We start from the raw sequence: 20,234 nt of genomic DNA, 5'->3' as shown, positions 1-20,234 counted from the left end.
CAGTTTGGCTGACATAGAACAAAGAACAAAGAAATGTACAGCACAGGAACAGGCCCTTCAGCCCTCCAAGCCCGTGCCGACCATACTGCCCGACTAAACTACAATCTTCTACACTTCCTGGGTCCGTATCCTTCTATTCCCATCCTATTCATATATTTGTCAAGATGCCCCTTAAATGTCCCTATCGTCCCTGCTTCCACTACCTCCTCCGGTAGTGAGTTCCAGGCACCCACTACCCTCTGCGTAAAAAACTTGCCTTGTACATCTACTCTAAACCTTGCCCCTCTCACCTTAAACCTATGCCCCCTAGTAATTGACCCCTCTACCCTGGGGAAAAGCCTCTGACTATCCACTCTGTCTATGCCCCTCATAATTTTGTATACCTCTATCAGGTCGCCCCTCAACCTCCTTCGTTCCAGTGAGAACAAACCGAGTTTATTCAATCGCTCCTCATAGCTTATGCCCTCCATACCAGGCAACATTCTGGTAAATCTCTTCTGCACCCTCTCTAAAGCCTCCACATCCTTCTGGTAGTGTGGCGACCAGAATTGAACACTATACTCCAAGTGTGGCCTAACTAAGGTTCTATACAGCTGCAACATGACCTGCCAATTCTTATACTCAATGCCCCGGCCAATGAAGGCAAGCATGCCGTATGCCTTCTTGACTACCTTCTCCACCTGTGTTGCCCCTTTCAATGACCTGTGGACCTGTACTCCTAGATCTCTTTGACTTTCAATACTCTTGAGGGTTCTACCATTCACTGTATATTCCCTACCTGCATTAGCCCTTCCAAAATGCATTACCTCACATTTGTCCGGATTAAACTCCATCTGCCATCTCTCCGCCCAAGTCTCCAGACAATCTAAATCCTGCTGTATCCTCAGACAGTCCTCATCGCTATCCGCAATTCCACCAACCTTTGTGTCGTCTGCAAAGTTACTGATCAGACCAGTTACGTTTTCCTCCAAATCATTTATATATACTACAAAGAGCAAAGGTCCCAGCACTGATCCCTGTGGAACAACACATAGATGGACTTGATCACTGCCAATCTTTATCTGATTACATTAGAGGTGCTGTGAATGTCTCCGAACCTTTGTATGAAAGCCGGCAAGGTCCAAACTGCGGCACGGATTCGGTCCTGCGTAACCAGTTTTAAGATACTGTACCTGTAATATATAATAGGAAACAATAACTTCTTGCAAGGATCTCCGTATCAGTGAAACAGTCTGCCAGCTAGGTGCTTAAACCGAGCCTGCATCCAAAATGGAGATTGGCAGCAAATTGTTTTACTGATCCGGAAACACGAAAAATTATTTTCCCTTGTAACTGATTTTATTTCTGTATGTCTGCCTCAAATTGGGAAGATTGCTTTACTTTAACGTAAGACCAACATTCTGCTTAACAACCTCCACCTCTATCTCAAGCATTATCTATTTTCACCTCTATGACACATCTGGTCCACCTCTGCCTCAATCCATCGGCTGCTGAATTGTTACCTCCAAAAACAACGTTTCCAATACTCTCCTGGTCGGCATCCCATTGTTGCTCTTATTAGCCTTAGTTTTATTAGCTCTAATTCTGTCACCTTTGCTCACGAGTCGCCAGGTATCTTTCTGATACCGCCACGTGGTTCAAGCTCTAGTTATGATTAATAAGACAGCACACCGCTTAGTAAATGTTAAATCAACGATCATTTATTATATACAGCAATAAATACTTATACAATAATCCTACTTTCTAGACTACTACCTACCACTACAGGCCAATACTTAACTTTGGGAATGGCCCACCAGGTCAGGGAAACGAATGGCTTATCGAATTGGGTCTGGCCTGCGGGATTCAAAGGCTGATACAGGTCGATGGCTAGGAGTCTCTATCGGGTAGCGATCGCTGGAGTCAAAGTTACGGTTTCTTGTCGATGGTTCTTGCGAAGGTTGCGAGCAGGAGAAGAAGGGAGAGAAGGGTCGATCTGGACTTGGCCCCTATCTTTATAGTCCCCAGGGGCTTCCCACCTCTCGGGGCGGACCTTGACCCTGGTCCCAAGTGATTGGACTTGGTCCCAATCACTGGGTTCGATATGCTCCAATAATGGGGCGATTCCTTGATCGGGGGGTGGTCATTCACCTTTCTTTGTCTTGGCCACTGCTGGCGCCGAGAGGTCTGGATCGGCTTTCAATTGCGAATTTGTTGCAATTGTTCCCAGTGATCGCCGATTAAACTGCAGATGGCTTGGTTGATGTGCTGCTAATGGTTGCAGGTATTGATCTGGGCCGACTTCCCCAGAGCCGAATACGCTGTTCTGTCTGCAGCTGTCCGTTTGTGCCCTGTTGGCTGCTTTGCCCATCAGCCTTTTCGGTTAGCCATTTTACATCGGATTTTGGCCAAATTAATCGGGAATCAGTCATTTTAGGTGGCTACACCATGCCGCAGCTTCCATTACGTTTAGATCATCTGCAACACATGCTCCTCATTCTGTCACACTCTCATTTCACGCCTGTCTGTACTGATCTATATTGGCTCACAGTCTTCCACTTAACATTTCTCATACCCCTGTTAAAACCTAGTCATGAAGCCAGCCCTCCTCACCACCAGCTTTGCCAGTCCTAAACCCTAGGAGGAAACCATTGGCTTTAGTTCGACACATACTTCAACCCCACTCTGTTTCTTTTCCCAACCATTGGCAGTTCTACCTTTGGGTTTTAAGCTCTGGAATTTCCTTCTCACACCTGATCACTTTTAAGAGCTCCCATGAAACCTCTAGCTCAGTGTTGATTTTCGACTGCTGGATTATAGAAAGTGCCTTTGGCACTATAGTGTGATAAAAGATGCAGTAAAAATGTACGTTGTTTTCACAGACATTTAGCAACTATTTTTTAATGTCTTACTGTAGAATTTTACAACACAACACATGTTGCAACCTGTACGTTGTTACTTATTGTGTGATAGCCAGAGTCTGCATTATTTGTGAATTGTAAGGGCTTTGCTTTTACACTGAACTGAAATTATCAAGCTTTCAAGGACCTGAAGACCAACTCGTCAAGAACTTGTTTAGGGGTTAATCAGCTGAAGTGGCCTCTTGCCTGTACTTGGTGGGTTGAGAAGCAGGGGATTAGTACAGATGCAGAAAATATCAGGGTGATTTGTGAGTATTTCAGCACTGTGGAACAAATGGTCAAGCTGCGTTTGGGATCAGAACATAAAGTTAAACAGTTAAATTGTGGAGATGGAGCCCTGGTGGTTCGCTAGGCTTATCCAGTGAGTAGATGTAGGAAGGTTGACCTCTGGTCTGCACAATTAGCTGATCTATCCTTTTGTGGCTGAAGTTGGGCAGTACAACTGTCCATCTAGTGTTTAAAGCAAATGTAAAGGCAGTAAAATCAATCCAGATTGCCATCCTTTGTCATCACAACAACCGCCGTTTTGCTGAATTTAAATATATTCCATAAAATTGAAAGTACCATCCTCCACAATTTGAACATACAGGTTTTCTCTTGATTTTTGAGCTTTGTTTTTCCAGTGAATTGCCCAGTCTTGTGATTTATATACTGCTGGGCCAGTGTGCCAGGTTTTACAATAACTAGATGTTGAATTCTACATTTTAGTGCGTCATCAACCGTTAGAATTAAAGAGTTACCAGTTCTCGGACTAACAGTGCAAAATATACAAACATAAAATTGACTAGGGTCTCTACAGATCCAGTATATAATTAAGCACTGGCTGCTATGCTGTGCAATATGCAACTCATACATGTTTCATTAACTAGTCCAAAGTCAACCTGAGAACCAGGAACAGGATTACGCAATTCAGCCCCTCGAGCCTGTGCCCCCTCCCCCATTCGATACGATCTCATCTTGGCCTCAACTCCACTTTCCTGCCCATTCTCCATAGCACTTCAACCCTAATTACTAATTTAAAATCTGTCAATCTCCTCAAATTTACTCAATGTCCCGCCATCCACCTTTACCCTGGGGAAGTGAGTTCCAAGGATTCATGACCCTTTGAGAGAAGTAATTTCTCCTCCTCTCTTGACCTCTCATTCTAAACTGCCCCACAAGAGGAAGCATCCACTCTACATCTACTTTGTTAATACCTTTTATCATCTTAAATAACTCAAATTAGATCTCCTTTCATTCTTCTAAACTCGAGAGAGTATAGGCCTTAACTCCCCAATCTCTCTTCATAAGACAAGCCCCTCATTTCTGGAATCAATCCAGTGAACCTCCTCTGAACTGCCTCTAATGCAATTACATCCCTCCACAAATAAGGAGACCAAACTACACACACTACTCCGGGTGCAGCCTCACCAATGCCTTGTACAGTTGCAACAACTCCTCGCTAATTTTATATGGGAATAATGGGCAATTACTCTAATTGGCAGGAGGTTACTAGTGATATACCACTGTGTTGGGGCCTCAATTATTCACATTCATTAATGACTTAGAAGATGGCATAGAAAGTCATATATCCAAATTTGTGGATTATTCAAGGTTGGGTGGCATTGTAAAAAGTCTAGGTGATAGCATAAGAACATAAGAACTAGGGGCAGGAGTAGGCCATCTAGCCCCTCGAGCCTGCTCCACCATTCAATGAGATCACGGCTGATCTTTTGTGGACTCAGCTCCACTTTCCGGCCCAAACACCATAACCCTTAATCCCTTTATTCTTCAAAAGACTATCTGTCTTTATCTTAAAAACATTTAATGAAGGAGCCTCTACTGCTTCACTGGGCAAGGAATTCCATAGATTCACAACCCTTTGGGTGAAGAAGTTCCTCCTAAACTCAGTCCTAAATCTACTTCCCCTTATTTTGAGGCTATGCCCCCTAGTTCTGCTTTCACCCGCCAGTGGAAACAACCTGCCTGCAAACAATCTATCCTATCTATTCCCTTCATAATTTTATATGTTTCTATAAGATCCCCCCTCATCCTTCTAAATTCCAACGAGTACAGTCCCAGTCTACTCAACCTCTCCTCGTAATCCAACCCCTTCAGCTCTGGGATTAACCTAGTGAATCTCCTCTGCACACCCTCCAGTGCCAGTACGTCCTTTCTCAAGTAAGGAGACCAAAACTGAACACAATACTCCAGGCGTGGCCTCACTAACACCTTATAAAATGCAGCATAACCTCCCTAGTCTTAAACTCCATCCCTCGAGCAATGAAGGACAAAATTCCATTTGCCTCCTTGATCAGCTGTTGCACCTGTAAACCAACTTTTTGTGACTCATGCACGAGCACACCCAGGTCTCTCTGCACAGCAGCATGTTTTAATATTTTATCATTTAAATAATAATCCCTTTTGCTGTTATTCCTACCAAAATGGATAACCTCACATTTGTCAACATTGTATTCCATCTGCCAGACCCTAGCCCATTCACTTAACCTATCCAAATCCCTCTGCAGACTTCCAGTATCCTCTTCACTTTTTGCTTTACCACTTATCTTAGTGTCGTCTGCAAACTTGGACACATTGCCCTTGGTCCCCAACTCAATCATCTATGTAAATTGTGAACAGTTGTGGGCCCAACACTGATCCCTGAGGGACATCACTAGCTACTGATTGCCAACCAGAGAAACACCCATTAATCCCCACTCTTTGCTTTCCATTAATTAACCAATCCTCTATCTATGCTACTACTTTCCCCTTAATGCCATGCATCTTTATCTTATGCAGCAACCTTTTGTGTGGCACCTTGTCAAAGGCTTTCTGGAAATCCAGATATACCACATCCATTGACTCCCCGTTATCTACCACACTGGTAATGTCCTCAAAAAATTCCACTAAATTAGTTAGGCACGACCTGCCCTTTATGAACCCATGCTGCGTCTGCCCAATGGGACAATTTCCATCCAGAGGCCTCGCTATTTCTTCCTTGATGATAGATTCCAGCATCTTCCCTACTACCGAAGTTAAGCTCACTGGCCTATAATTACCCGCTTTCTGCCTACCTCCTTTTTTAAACATTGGTGTCACATTTGCTAATTTCCAATCCGCCGGGACCACCCCAGAGTCTAGTGAATTTTGGTAAATTATAACTAGTGCATTTGCAATCTCCCTAGCCATCTCTTTTAGCATTCTGGGATGCATTCCATCAGGGCCAGGAAACTTGTCTACCTTTAGCCCCATTAGCTTGCCCATCACTACCTCCATAGTGATAACAATCATCTCAAGATCCTCACCTATCATAGCCTCATTTCCATCAGTCACTGGTATGTTATTGTTTTCCACTGTGAAGACCGACCCAAAAAACCTGTTCAGTTCCTCGGCCATTTCCACCTCTCCCATTATTAAATCTCCCTTCTCACCCTCTAAAGGACCAATATTTACCTTGCCACTCTTTTTTTTGTTTTATATATTTGTAGAAACTTTTATTATCTGTTTTTATATTCTGAGCAAGTTTACTCTCATAATCTATCTTACTCTTCTTTATAGCTTTTTTAGTAGCTATCTGTTGCCCCCTAAAGATTTCCCAGTCCTCTAGTCTCCCACTAATCTTTGCTACTTTGTATGCTTTTTTCTTCAATTTGATACTCTCCCTTATTTCCTTAGATATCCACGGTCGATTTTCCCTCTTTCTACCGTCCTTCCTTTTTGTTGGTATAAACCTTTGCTGAGCAATGTGAAAAATATCTTGGAAGGTTCTCCACTATTCCTCAACTGTTTCACCATGAAGTCTTTGCTCCCAGTCTACCTTAGCTAGTTCTCTCATCCCATTGCAATCTCCTTTGTTTAAGCACAAAACACTAGTGTTTGATTTTACCTTCTCACCCTCCATCTGTATTTTAAATTCCACCATATTGTGATCGCTCCTTCCAAGAGGATCCCTAACATGAGATCCTGAATCAATCCTGTCTCATTACACAGGACCAGATCTAGGACCGCTTGTTCCCTCGTAGGTTCCATTACATACTGTTCTAGGAAACTATCGCAGATGCATTCTATAAACTCCTCCTCAAGGCTGCCTTGACCGACTTGGTTAAACCAATCGACATGTAGATTAAAATCCCCCATGATAACTGCTGTACCATTTCTACATGCATCAGTTATTTCTTTGTTTATTGCCTGTCCCACCATAATGTTACTATTTGGTGGCCTATAGACTACTCCTATCAGTGACGTTTTCACCTTACTATTCCTGATTTCCACCCAAATTGATTCAACCTTGTCCTCCATAGCACCAATATCATCCCTTACTATTGCCCGGATGTCATCCTTAAATAACAGAGCTACACCACCTCCCTTACCATCCACTCTGTCCTTCCGAATAGTTTGATACCCTCGGATATTTAACTCCCAGTCGTGACCATCCTTTAACCATGTTTCAGTAATGGCCACTAAATCATAGTCATTCATGATGATTTGCGCCATTTACCTTATTCCGAATATTACAAGCATTCAGGTAAAGTACACTTATGTTGGATTTTTTTACGTCTGTTCCGAATCTTAACCCCTCGCTCAGTAACCTCTCCTAAGTTATATTTCCTCTTAACATTTCTCCTAATTGTCCCTGTCGTTGAACCCATATCTTCATGTAACAACCTGCCGCGTTGCTTACCATTAATGTTTTTACTTCCCGTTTTATTCCTTTTAGTCTTCCTGGTCCTATTCACTAAGTTCCCCTCAGTCACTGTACCTTGTATTGTTGCCCTTTTTGATTTTTAGACTCTGACTTCTCTTTTTGACTAAGACTATGCCTTACACTTTCCCCCTTACTGCCTTTTGTTTCTGTCCCTGTTTTACTACCTTCCAACTCCCTGCATCAGTTCCCATCCCCCTGCCACATTAGTTTAAACTCTCCCCCCACAGCCCCAGGAAACACCACCTCCCCCAGAATCGGTTCCAATGCCCCAGGAATTTGAATCCCTCCCTCTTGCACCATCTCTCGAGCCACGCATTCATCCTATCTATCCTGACATTCCTACTCTGACTAGCTCGTGGCACTGGTAGCAATCCTGAGATTACTACCTTTGAGGTCCTACTTTTTAGTTTAACTCCTAACTCCGAATTCAGCTTGTAGGGCCTCGGCCCGTTTTTTTTTAACCTATATCGTTGGTGCCTATGTGCACCACGGCAGTTGGCTGTTCTCTTCCCCCCCCCCCCCCCAGAATGTTCTCCAGCCGCTCCGAGACATCCTTGACCCTTGCACCAACATACCATCCTGGAGTCTCAATTGAGTCCGCAGAACCGCCTGTCTATTCCCCTTACGATCGAGTCCCCTATCACTATAGCCCTGCCATTCTTCTTCCTGCCCAGCTGCGCAGCAGAGCCAGCCACGGTGCCATGAACCTGGCTGCTGCTGCCTTCCTCTGGTGAGCCATCTCCCTCAACAGTATCCAAAGCGGTATATCTGTTTTGCAGGGAGATGACCACAGGGGACACCTACACTGCCTTCCTACTCTTGCTCTGTCTTTTGGTCACCCATTTTCTATCTCCCTCAGTACCTTTCATCTGCGGTGTGACCAATTCGCTGAACGTGCTATCCACGACGTCCTCAGCATCGTGGAAGTTGCAAAGTGAGTCCATCCACAGCTCCAGAGCCTTCAAGCGGTCTAACGGGAGCTGCAACGGGACACACTTGCACGTGAAGGAGCCAGGGACCGTGGACGTGTCCCTGAGCTCCCACATCGCACACGAGGAGCATGACACGGGTCTGAGATCTCCTGCCATGTCTTAAACCCTCGGTTAACTTCAACAACTACAATTTCCAAAAAGAAAAAAAACAACAAAGAAAAAATAAATAAATATAACAATGAAAAGAAAACCGAAGAACTGCTTACCAGTCACTTACCAGGGATAAAAAGCACTTCCTCCCCACCCAGCTTCGAATTCCCACCTAGATTCAAATCCCCAAACTCACTCTTTGCTGTCTCACTCTGGCTGTGTCTTCTCTGGCTCACTGAAGATAGTAACCCAGGGCTGGGATTCGACCCCGGGTCCTCAGCGCCGCAGTCCCAATGCTAATCACTGCACCACATGCCGCCCTCTTAAATTTACATGGAGATATCGTCAGACTAGGTGAATGGGAAAAATTGTTGCAGATGGAGTTTAATGTAAGCAAGTGTGAGGTTATCAATTTTGGACCAAAAAACAATGGAGCAGTGTACTTTCTAAGTGGTTAGGTAAAGTGGATGTGCAAAGAGACTTGGGGGTTTAGGTGTAATGGTCCTTAAAATGCCAGGAACAAGTGCAGAAAATAATCAAAAAGGCGAATGGGATGCCAGCCTTTATGTCTAGAGGATTGAATAATAAAGACACGAGGGTAATGCAGCTGCACAAAACGTTGGTTCAACCCACTTGGGGTCACTGTGAGCAGTCCTGGCACCACACCTTAGGAAGGATATTTTGTCCTTGGAGGGAGTGCAACGTAGGTTTACTAAAATGATACCTGGATTTGCAGGGGTTGAATTACAAGGAGAGATTACTCAAAATAGACCTGTTTTTGTTAGAATTTAGAAGGTTAAGGGGTGATCAGATCGAAGTAGTCAAGATATTAACAGGTAAAGACAGGGTAGATAAAGATCAACTATTTCCACTGGGAGGGACGGCACAGTGGTTAGCACTGCAGTCTCACTCCGTCGAGGTTCCAGGTTCAATCCCGGCTCTGGGTCACTGTCCGTGTGGAGTTTGCACATTCTCCCCATGTTTGCGTGGGTTTCGCCCCCACAACACACAAAATGTGCAAGGTAGGTGGATTGAACACGCTAAATTGCCCCTTAATTGGAAAAATGAATTGGGTACTCTAAATTTATTTCCACTGGTCGGAAATTCTGAAACTAGGGGGGCCTAGACTAGAAATTAGGGCGAGACTGTTCAGGAGATGTGTTAGGAAGAACTTCTTCATGCAAAGGGTGGTAGAGGTTTGGAGAACTCTCCCAAAAACAGCAGTTGAAGCTAGATCCGTTAATTTAAAATCAGGGATAGATAGTTTTTTTGTTAAGCAAAGCTATTGAGGGATATGGGTCAAAGACAGGTATATGAGTTAGGTCACATATCAGCCATAATTGCATTAAATGGTGGGAAAATCTTGGGACTGAACTCTATTCCTTTAGCTATAAAGATCAAAATTCCATTTGCCATTCTTATTACCTACTGTACAGTGCATGCTAGTTTTCTGCGAATCATGTACAAAGGCACCCAGACCCCTCTGCACCGAAGCATTCTGAAGTTTCTCCATTTAGATAAAACGCTGCCCTTCCATTTTTCTGACCAAAATGGATAACCTCATACTTAATCACGTTAAACTCCATCTGCCAAATTTTGGCCCACTTCTATTTATATCCATTTGCAAATTTCTGCAACTTGCTAACCCACCAATTTTAATGTTAGCTGCAAATTTGACTTTGGTACCTTCTATCCCTAAATCCAAGTTATTAATGTAGATTGTAAATAGTTGGGGAATGAGGACAGAACCCTGTGGCACCCCACTAGTTACATCTTGCAGACCAGAAAAAGACGCATTAATCCCAATTCTCTGCCTTCTGTTGGTTAGCCAGTCTTTCTATCCAAGCTAATAAATTACCCTTAAGCTCATGTAATCTCACCCTGTGTATTAACCTTCTGTGCAGCACCTTATCAAATCAAAATCAAATCCGTACAGTGCAATTGAGTGCTGCAATGTTGGAAATGCCATCTTTTTGATCAATATCATGCATGTTCAGATGGAAGGAAAAGGTCTATGGCAGTATTAGAAGAGCAGGGGAATTCACTGTGTCCTTTTGTCATTTACCTTGCAGCCCACACTACTGAAACCAATGAACTGACATTTATCTCATTGTTTTTTGTGAGATCTTTGAGTGTAAAAATAAGCTGCTGTGTTTGCCAGTATAACAAAAGTACTAACACTTCAAAAGTATTTTATTGAACATGAGGAGCTTTGAGGACGTGAGGGTTTTTTTTTCTTTCTTTAATTGTTGCAACAAAGGTCATTTTGAATTATTTAAATTAGACTCGCTGCTAATTAGAACAAAATGATACTGGTTCGAAATGGAAACTAGTCTGTACAGTATATGAATTCAAGATGAGACGCTTGAACAAGTTCTTCGCAAATTGTATTTTTAATAAAAAATAATACTTGGTACAGGGGTTTAAATGATGCACATCCTTTCAAAACAATATACTTGAGATGAAAATCATGAAGACTTTTAGTTTGCAATGAGTAGGTTGCTAATATCTTTCAGATGGTTAACTGGCATCAATTGTTGAATTGATATAATGGAGAACACTCTATTCAAATGACTGCACCAAATAATATGTTAGGAACAAAATCTTGTCTTTCATTGAATGTCTTCTCATTAGCTGAAAGTAAATTATTTTAAAAGATGTATTGGAGCATTTACTGGGTCCTAATGTATTCTATATAATTTAGTTTATGATGTTGAAGATGAGAAAGTGCCAGTGAGTCTGCATGATGTCACGATGCAGCACAATTGCTGCAGTAAAATTCCTCACATAATCTCCAATTTCCTGCAGCTCATGAATGATAGTTGATTACTGTTCAAGAATCTGCTTTATAGGTATTCTTTATGCGGACTAGAGTAATTATGTAAATGTGTTGTGGACAGAGCCCAGAACCTGTTGGTGCAATATAAGGTATGTTGTGAAAGTTGGTTAATTACCAGCATACATTTGAAAGCTTCTGAAATAATCTGTGCTTTTATCCTGCCGTTTATATAATATTGAACAATATTGAAGTAAAGGCGAGGGTCCATAATACCAGACACCTCAAAGGTTAAAAGATAAATTTGTGCTTTAGTGGTTCGATGATGGGCACTGAGCTTGTGGGAAGGGAAGGTATTCCATGGGTTTTGAAGTGTTGGGGATGAGAGTCCTAATTTCAATGCAGGGGAGAAAATCCAGTAGAAGGCATTTCCAGAGTTTTTGCATTTTCACTTTAAGACATTTGAAAGTTTTCTATTTGTGGTAAAACTGCAAGTCTTGACCTACTAGAAAGAGTGGTGTTTAAGATTTCACGAGTTATGATGTATGCACTACATTGCTTGTGCATTCGTGTATGATTTCAGTAGCTTAAAAATAACTTCGACCAAGTTGAAGAGGATTGTAAAGCTTTTGTGATGCCAGCTCATTAACAAAATTGGCAGGCCCTTAGCAGATTCCAGTAATAAACTACTTTTGCTAGCTCATTCCTGACCTTTGGAAAATTACTTTTCCTCAATTATTTCAGGATTGACAAAATTACATAGCTAATGGAACATAATTTTTGTAATTATATTAATAAATATTTGATAGCATATGCAGAATTTGCATATGCTAATTCACGCCTCGCTTTTTGTTTTTAAAGAGATAGAATTTACAATTTTCTGTGGCTTATGAGATAGTTGTTAGTGCAACATTGGGGCCCTGGTTTTAATAGAAATCCAATTATTCCAGAAGTCATGTCAAAAGAAGTTTTAAGATGAGGAACATTCACTAATGGTTTGGCTTTGGCCTTTCCTGGTTAAAAGAAACTCCAAAATAGATGCTAAAGCAAAATGCTGCAAATACTGGAAATATGAAATAAAAACTGAAAAATATTCAACAAATCTGGCAGCATCTCTGGAGATAGAAATCAAGTTAACATTTCAGGATGATTTTTGCCTATGTCACCATCTTCATACTCAATCCAGTGAAGTGCTTTTAAGATGTTTCGATTGACGGTAATGTGTAACTTAATTATTTTAAATTAACCTTGTTGCTCTTCTCTGTATCTCCAACATATCCATATTCTAGCTATGACTTCACCGATGGTATGCACAAGGCTAGATTAACTTATTTTGACTTATCAGATGCTCTCAAACTGTATTCTGATATTGTGATTTAACTTTGCTCAATCATCTGAGTTGACTGAAAATAGTTGGTGAATGATCAGCAATAACTGCTCAACTCTTTTCCTTTAGAGAAAACACTTATTTGACAAATAACACTTTCTAAAAGAAGGAGGGACATTTCCCAGAGTCCAAACTGACATTTCCTCCTCAGACAGTGGTGCCAGTAAACAGATTATCTGGTCATTCAACTTGCTGTATGAAAAATAGCTGTTACAGCCATTGCACTTCAGAATAGAGTGCTATGTGAAGAACTTTAAAATGTTTTGGATGGTGTGCTATGTGAACGAAAGTCATTCAGTAATTATCATCTTCAATTGCCATGATTACCAATAACTTGACATACCTGTAGCCACCCGTAATGTAGCCTATTCTGTACAGCTCAGATTGTGTTCTCTCGATACAGGAAATGAAAATCAATCATGGTACTCCTGAGTGTTTTTGCATGTCAAATGGACATAATTTGAGCATTTTGCAAAGTTTTTTTAAATCCTAGTAATAACACTACTAGTTTTTATACTTTTTTTGTATAAAAGTGGCTACTTTTTTTCAATTAAAATGCTGAATGTTCTTAAGTCCGGTTCTGCCAAATAGTTTTTAGTGGTGGTGAAAAATAGGAGGTGTAATAAAAATATCACTGGCTATCCTCATTGCACGATTTAACTCTGCAATATAACCATATCCACTGTCTTCTCCGTCTCTGCCAAATGCCTCCTAGCCCTTTCTTGCAATGTGCTGTGCCAGAATTGGTATCTTGGTCTAACTTCACAGCACCAACTCTTACAAATTATTGCTGACATCATAAGCAAATGCAAGTTTGGACAGCAATTTTATATTGCAACAATGTTTGCACAACTAGGCTATTTATTTTTATTTTAAGCCCTCAATATATCTTAATTTTCAGGCGAGGCCAAACCAGACTAATTGTTATCAGTAATAAATCCATCTTAACAGATGTGTGTAATTCATTCATTCATGAGATATGGGTGTCGCTGGCAAAGCCAGTGTTTATTGCCTCTCCCGAATTGTGCTCAAGGAACTGCTGGCCAGCCACCACCTTGAACTGCTGAAGTCCGTACAGTGAAGGAACACCCATAGTGCTGTTTTAGGTAGGGTTCCAGAATTTTGGCCGAGTGACAATGAATGAATAGCTATAATTTTCCAAGTCGGGTTGGTATGGCTTTGGAAGGCAACGAAGGGTTAGGTGTTCCCATGTGCCTTCTTCTCTTTTCTTTATAGGTGGTAGAGTTCACAGGTTGGAAGTTATTGTCAAATGTCTTTTCTGCATACAGTGAGAATTACCAGACTCCTCAACGACCCTCTTATGGACTGACCTGATTAATACTATACTCCTGTATGCTTCATCCAATGCCGGTGTCTATGTATTTACATTGTGTACCTTCTGTTGCCCTATAATGTATTTTCTTTTTATTTTATTTTCATGTACTAATGATCTGTTTGAGCTGCTCGCAGAAAAATACTTTTCACTGTACCTCGGTACGTGTGACAATAAACAAATCCAAATGATAATAGGAATTGACTTTAGTCAAAATGTCCTTATTGCACATGCCTCGTTGCCCTCAGAAAATTGAGTCAACTGCATAATGTGGGACTGGAGTCTTATGCAGGCCAGAGCAAAGGGTGAGCAGTTCAATTTTGACAACAATTTGGCAGCCCTCATAGGTATTTGTTGTTTTTATTGCTGGCTGCCTACAAATTCACTATTTATTGACTTCAACTCAATTTGAGCTTATTTCCTCAGGGTTGATAGACCAGTACCGTGACCACCAGGCTGCTATGCCCATTGTGTTCAAGTGGGTTTAAGATTTTCTTAAATCAATACAACTGACTGGCGAAGCACCTGCAGGCAGTGGCTAAGCATCTGTTTTTTCTCAGAGATTATAGCTTTGAAAGTATAAATCTACTTCCCTTCACTTCTTTGGTTATGGTCGTGAGTTATTTTTTATTGTGCTAGTGTATTAACAAGTGTTTTAGTCACACAGTAAAGGAGAAAAAGCCCTGTTCAGTCGGTCACCGGTGGCCTTCTGTCTGTATTTTGTCAGAAATCTTGCACTTTTTGTTTTAAATCTTCCAGGAAGATGAGAAGTTCCTAACAGAACTTTTTGCACAGTTAACGGACGATGCCACCGATGATGATAAGAGACAGGAACTGGTAAGTGTGGGAATGTCTGAGAGTGAATATGTGCCATTGCAGATATGCGCAGGGGTTGATCATAGCCACATTTCATTTTGGGATGGCATTTCAAAGCTAAGACGTAATTGATTGAATAATATATGGGACCAGAGCTGTCAGTGTTCCTTTTTTTTTTAAATGTCTTTTTTTTTTTACTAAGGGGCAATTTAGCTTGGCCAATCCACCTACCTTTCACATCTTTGGGTTGTGGGGATGGTTTGTGGGTGTGAGACCCACACAGCCACAGCGAATATGCAAACTCCACATGGACAGAGATTCGGGGGCGGGAACAAATCCAGGTCCTCGGCGTCATGAGGCAGCTGTCAGTGTTCCTGTACACAATCTTTGGAAGTAACTATTTTCTGCTAATCGGTGTACTTTTAATATTGGAGACTCTCTGTTCTATATCTGAAGTTTCACAAGATCTAGCCCTACATACGTGAATACTCTGAACAAGGTTTTTTTAAATGTGATTTATTCATCCATGGGATTTGGGCGTTGCTGGCTGGGCCAGCATTCATTGGCTATCCCTGAGGGTATTTAAGAGTCCACCATGGGCAGTACGGTGGCTCGGTGGATAGCACTGTTGCCTCACTGCGCGGAGGACCCGGGTTCGATCCCGGCTCTGGGTCACGGTCTGTGTGGAGTTTGCACATTCTCCCTGTGTCTGTGTAGGTCTCATCCCCACAACCCAAAGATGTGCAGCCTAGATGGATTGATCATTCTAAAATTTTGCCTTAATTGGAAAAAATGTTTTTAAGTCAACCACATTGCTGGTGGGTCTGGAGTCACATGTAGGCCAGACCAGGTAAGGGTGGCCAATTTCCTTCCCTGAAGGGCATCAGTGAATCAGATGAGTTCTTATTTTGCACAGTTGTTTAAAATAGAAATTGTAAAGAATAGTAGTTTGGAGGACTTCTGACAGATGTTCTCATACAACCTTTGAGCAGATTTGATGCTTCCTTTTACCTGAGCCTTTCATCTAGCATGCACAGCTGTTGGATATAGAAGACGTTGAACCAAACGGAAGAAGATGCTATTAGGAGGCATGGCAATACCAGCATACATAGGATAAGCGAATGGGCCCTAATCAAAGTATACTGCAGAGTATAAAGCTCTTTCTCCTGTCCTATGGAGAAGCACTTTGGTTTCATTTGTCAGGAACTGTGAATGGCACATTTGGGCTGGAACTTTCCGGTTGTTCATGACAGCGGAATCTTCCAGTTCCGCCAGTGGTGCGTGCACGTCCGCCGCTTTTCCAGTTTCCCGAAGCCTAGGAGTATATTCAACAGGAAACCCAGTTGTCAATGGCAGGCCAGAAGATCCCACCACTGGTCAATGGCGAGCCGCATCCACTGCCGCAAAACACGTGGAAGGTTGGGCGGAAAATCCCGCCCTTGGATTCCCAAGCTACACATGGGGAACTCCAGACACCAACCCATGTCCTTCCACTTGTGAAGTGTGTAAGGAGTATTATTAATAGCAATGGAATTGCGATTGTAGTGCTCAAAGCAAACTTAATGAGTGCCTTGGGCTGAGTGAATGAGTGGAATGAATGTTGCCTGGTGGTTTAATTGGTCCCCAAAATATAATTTTGCTTTTGTTTCAGGTGAATTTTCTGAAAGAATTTTGTGCGTTTTCTCAAACTTTACAACCTCAGAACAGGGACTCTTTCTTCAAGACATTGTCAAATATGGGTATACTGCCAGCTCTTGAGGTCATTTTGGTAAGTTGTTAATCAAAATATGCAAATTGTAGAGGGTACAATTTCAAACAAAACCTAAGCCCTCTAGTATTTCATAAATGTTTCATGTCAGCCTCACGGTGGGCATTGGGAAACCGTTTGACCATGACAACCTCTATCCTCACCTGACATCCACACCTGAAAATGTTTTCAGGGGGAGTTGGTGGATGGCAATAGGAAGCCTGACTAATTACCTTTTTCCCCCTCCAGTCCAGGAGTACTGAGGCCAATTATATTACACCACTTCCACCCAAGTCTTGATCAGACTGAAGGAGTCAATTTTAATCCTGCCTGATTGTCCCTTTCAGTGACTCCCTCATCCCCATCCCCAATGCTGCAGTTGCCCATTGAGAAAGAGTCTTTACCAGGAAATGACATGGTTTCTTTGACCACCACCCACTTTGACCAAATGCTTGTTTACTTTTAATTAAAAACGATCCAAGATTTAAGGGAAGCACGGTGGCACAGTGGTACGCACTGCTACCTCACCGCTGAGGATCCAGGTTCGATCCTGGTCCTGGGTCACTGTCCGTGTGGAGTTTGCACATTCTCCCTGTGGCTGCTTGGGTCTCACCCCCACAGCTCAAGATGTACATGGTAGGTGGATTGGCCAAGCTAAATTGCCCCTTAATTGGTAAAAAACTTTAAAAAGGAAAAAAACAATCCAAGATTTTTTTACATCCATTTAGACTGAGCGACAGGAGCATTTCACACAACACGCCCGATCTGAAGTTTGCTGTGTGCTAAGGATGTTAATGTTGATGGTGTGTGTTACTTTGCTATGCAAGCACAGTTGTTCTCATAAATTAGAGCAACATGGGATGGATTATATGCCTTCCATTTATGTTGCTAATTTAAAGTTCTCTTTTAACTCTCAAATGCAGAGCACCTCATCTTAAAATAGTTGAGCTATTTTCTCAACATGAATGAAACATTGCCATACCATATGTGGGGATAGTGGGAGCTCCGCACATGTAAAGGAGTATTTATAATGTGGACTGTCTTCTACTACAAGTATATTTAGTCTGTTTTATGGAAATGAGTGTTCGGAGGAACCAATCAGACTCCAGAAATAGCATGGAATGCATCTGTTGGGCACGGAGGAGAGCCACAGACTTTGGAACTACAGCTGCAGGAGACCTGAACAACAGTGCCAGCAATCATTGTTCCGGCTGCTTATACACTTTGGTTATCTTCCCTCTGCCGCCCTGACCATTATTCTCTCAGAATCTAGTATAGGGCAGGGTCTGTGGAAGTGTAATATTTATGCAGGAGTGTTTCACAGACATCCGGTTTTAATATGACAACAGCTGCAAGGAATTTGAACTGAGTTGTGTTATGTTGCAGTTAGAAACAATGCCAGATTGGCTGCTTCATGCAGTGTGGTCTCGACTCAAAGATGTGGTGAAAAGGCCAACAGCCCGATTAAGAATTGGACACTTTAAATTAAGAATTGGATTTTTTTTACTTAAACCACAAACAGGCCTGATGGGACTTTGAACAGCCAGGTTCTAATGCACTGGACAGAGACAGACAGCCCGGGCAAGTCTGCACCTGCTCAGCAAACAAGGCATTGGAAGATAATCAGTCCCATTCAAATGGATCGATTGCTGTGGATTGCCCAGATCAAGCCAGACTTTCTGGCACCTAGATCACTTTATATGGGATAAGGTTTTGTGTGGACAATGTACCTGGAGATGAACCCCTGGGGGTGAGTTCCTGGTGTCCTGCAGAGTTTCAGTCGGCAATTCCATTGGGTGTTGCGGCCCCCCACCCAAGACCTCATTGGCTGAGGGCCAAAGAGCTTTCTGAAAATGCACAAAGTGGGGTATAAAGATCACCTCTCAAAATCCTCAGTAGTGAAGACTCAGCGCCAAGGTATCAGTGAAGATTTGACGACAGAGCAGAGGATGGAAGGAAGCAGAGTGTGAGACCCACTTTTGCAGACTAAGAACCTGAGACAACTGAGAATTGGACCGGTAGCTTGACTGAGTTTATTGAGTTTATCAGCTGGGGCAGTATTAGGAATCTTGGGATTATTATTTGGTTGGGATAATTTAAGTGGGGGGGGGGGGATGACTGTTTTACTGTGTTTCACAATAAATTTGGTTAAATCATAAACTTGTATTTGTCCTTCTGTATTCGCAAATATGGCCACCTGAGTGTAAAATGTTTGAATAACAAAGTGGTTGAAGGGCCGGTTTATCTCCATTGGCTAGACAGCTGGTTCGTAATGCAGACTGACGCCAACCGCGTGGGTTCAATTCCCGTACTGGCTGAGGTTATTCATGAAGTCATCACCTTCTTAACCTTGTCCCTGACCTGAGGTGTGGTAATCCTCAGGTCAAACCACCACCAGTCAGCTCTCCCTCTCAAAGGGGAAAACAGCCTATAATTTTGGGGGCCAATTTAGCTCAGTTGGCTAGATAGCTGGTTCGTGAGGCAGAGCAGGACCAGCAGTGCGGACTCAACTCCTGTACTCACTGAGGTTATTCATGAAGGCCTACGTTCTCAACCTTACCCCTCACCTGAGGTGTGGCAGTCCTTGGGTTAAATCGCCATCAATCAGCTCTCTCCCTCAAAGGGGAAAGAAGTCTATGGTCATCTGAGACTGTGGCGACTACACTTTTAATCTTTGTCTCCAGTGCTCTTCCTGTTTTGAAAACAATACTGTACTTAATATGGTGTAACACTATCAAAGGGTTTGATGGGAGAATTTTACTGAGATCCCATTCTTTCTTTCCAAGTCTAGTTATTGTGTGATAATTTTGTATTCCATTCTATTGATTTTTCAGGGTATGGACGACATTCAGGTGCGAAGTGCAGCCACTGATATATTTTCCTATTTGGTCGAGTACAATCCATCCATGGTACGAGAATTTGTGATGCAGGAAGCTCAACAAAACGATGACGTGAGTACTTGAAAGCTGGATTTCTTAAATGTTTGAACTTTGCCATGACATTGTCCGTTTTGCTCTATGCAAGCTAATTGGATTAACGGGGTGTGTATGGTGCAGGCAAGGACAGCAATTGTTACAGATTCATAATTTCCCAAGAGAAGGTGGTGTAGGTATGAGCCCTGTACTGCTAGGGAAGCAGTTCCAGGTTCTTGACGGTGAAGAAACAGTGCAGCAATACATTTCTAAATCAGGATGGTGTGTGGCTTGGAGTTGAATTTGCAGATGGAGGTTACAAGTTAGAAAGGTGCTATCAGAGAAGCCTTGGTGAGTCTCTGCAGTGCATCATGAAGATGGTACACACTGATGCTACTGTGTGCCAGTGTTAGAGGGAGTGAATGTTTTAAGGTAGATGATGGGTAAAAAGTAAAAGATCCATTCTCGAGGAAGAACAGGGAGTTCTGAAGTCCTGGCTAATTTTTTTTATTCTTTAGCCAAAGTGCAGATTGTCTGGACATTTATGTTTGTGGGACCTTGCTGCGCACATATTGGTTGCTCTGAAACCCTCTTTAT

General features: G+C 42.3%; 1 protein-coding gene across 4 annotated transcripts in view; it reads left to right on the top strand.

Moving 5' to 3' along the window:
• smek1 (SMEK homolog 1, suppressor of mek1 (Dictyostelium)) overlaps positions 1-20,234 on the top strand; it is a 141,172-nt gene that overhangs the window by 76,723 nt on the left and 44,215 nt on the right. For all 4 annotated transcript variants that reach the window (XM_072494174.1, XM_072494168.1, XM_072494178.1 and 1 more), the window contains 3 exons: positions 14,922-14,999; positions 16,630-16,746; positions 19,560-19,676. In XM_072494174.1, the coding sequence (XP_072350275.1) occupies positions 14,922-14,999; positions 16,630-16,746; positions 19,560-19,676 (312 nt within the window). The remainder of the gene's footprint in view (positions 1-14,921; positions 15,000-16,629; positions 16,747-19,559; positions 19,677-20,234) is intronic.

The sequence above is a fragment of the Scyliorhinus torazame genome, chromosome 2, assembly GCF_047496885.1.
Source record: "Scyliorhinus torazame isolate Kashiwa2021f chromosome 2, sScyTor2.1, whole genome shotgun sequence".
NCBI classification, from domain to species: Eukaryota; Metazoa; Chordata; class Chondrichthyes; order Carcharhiniformes; family Scyliorhinidae; genus Scyliorhinus; species Scyliorhinus torazame.
The sequence above is the reverse complement of the archived record's forward strand: the minus strand, read 5'-3'. Positions and strand labels throughout refer to the sequence as shown.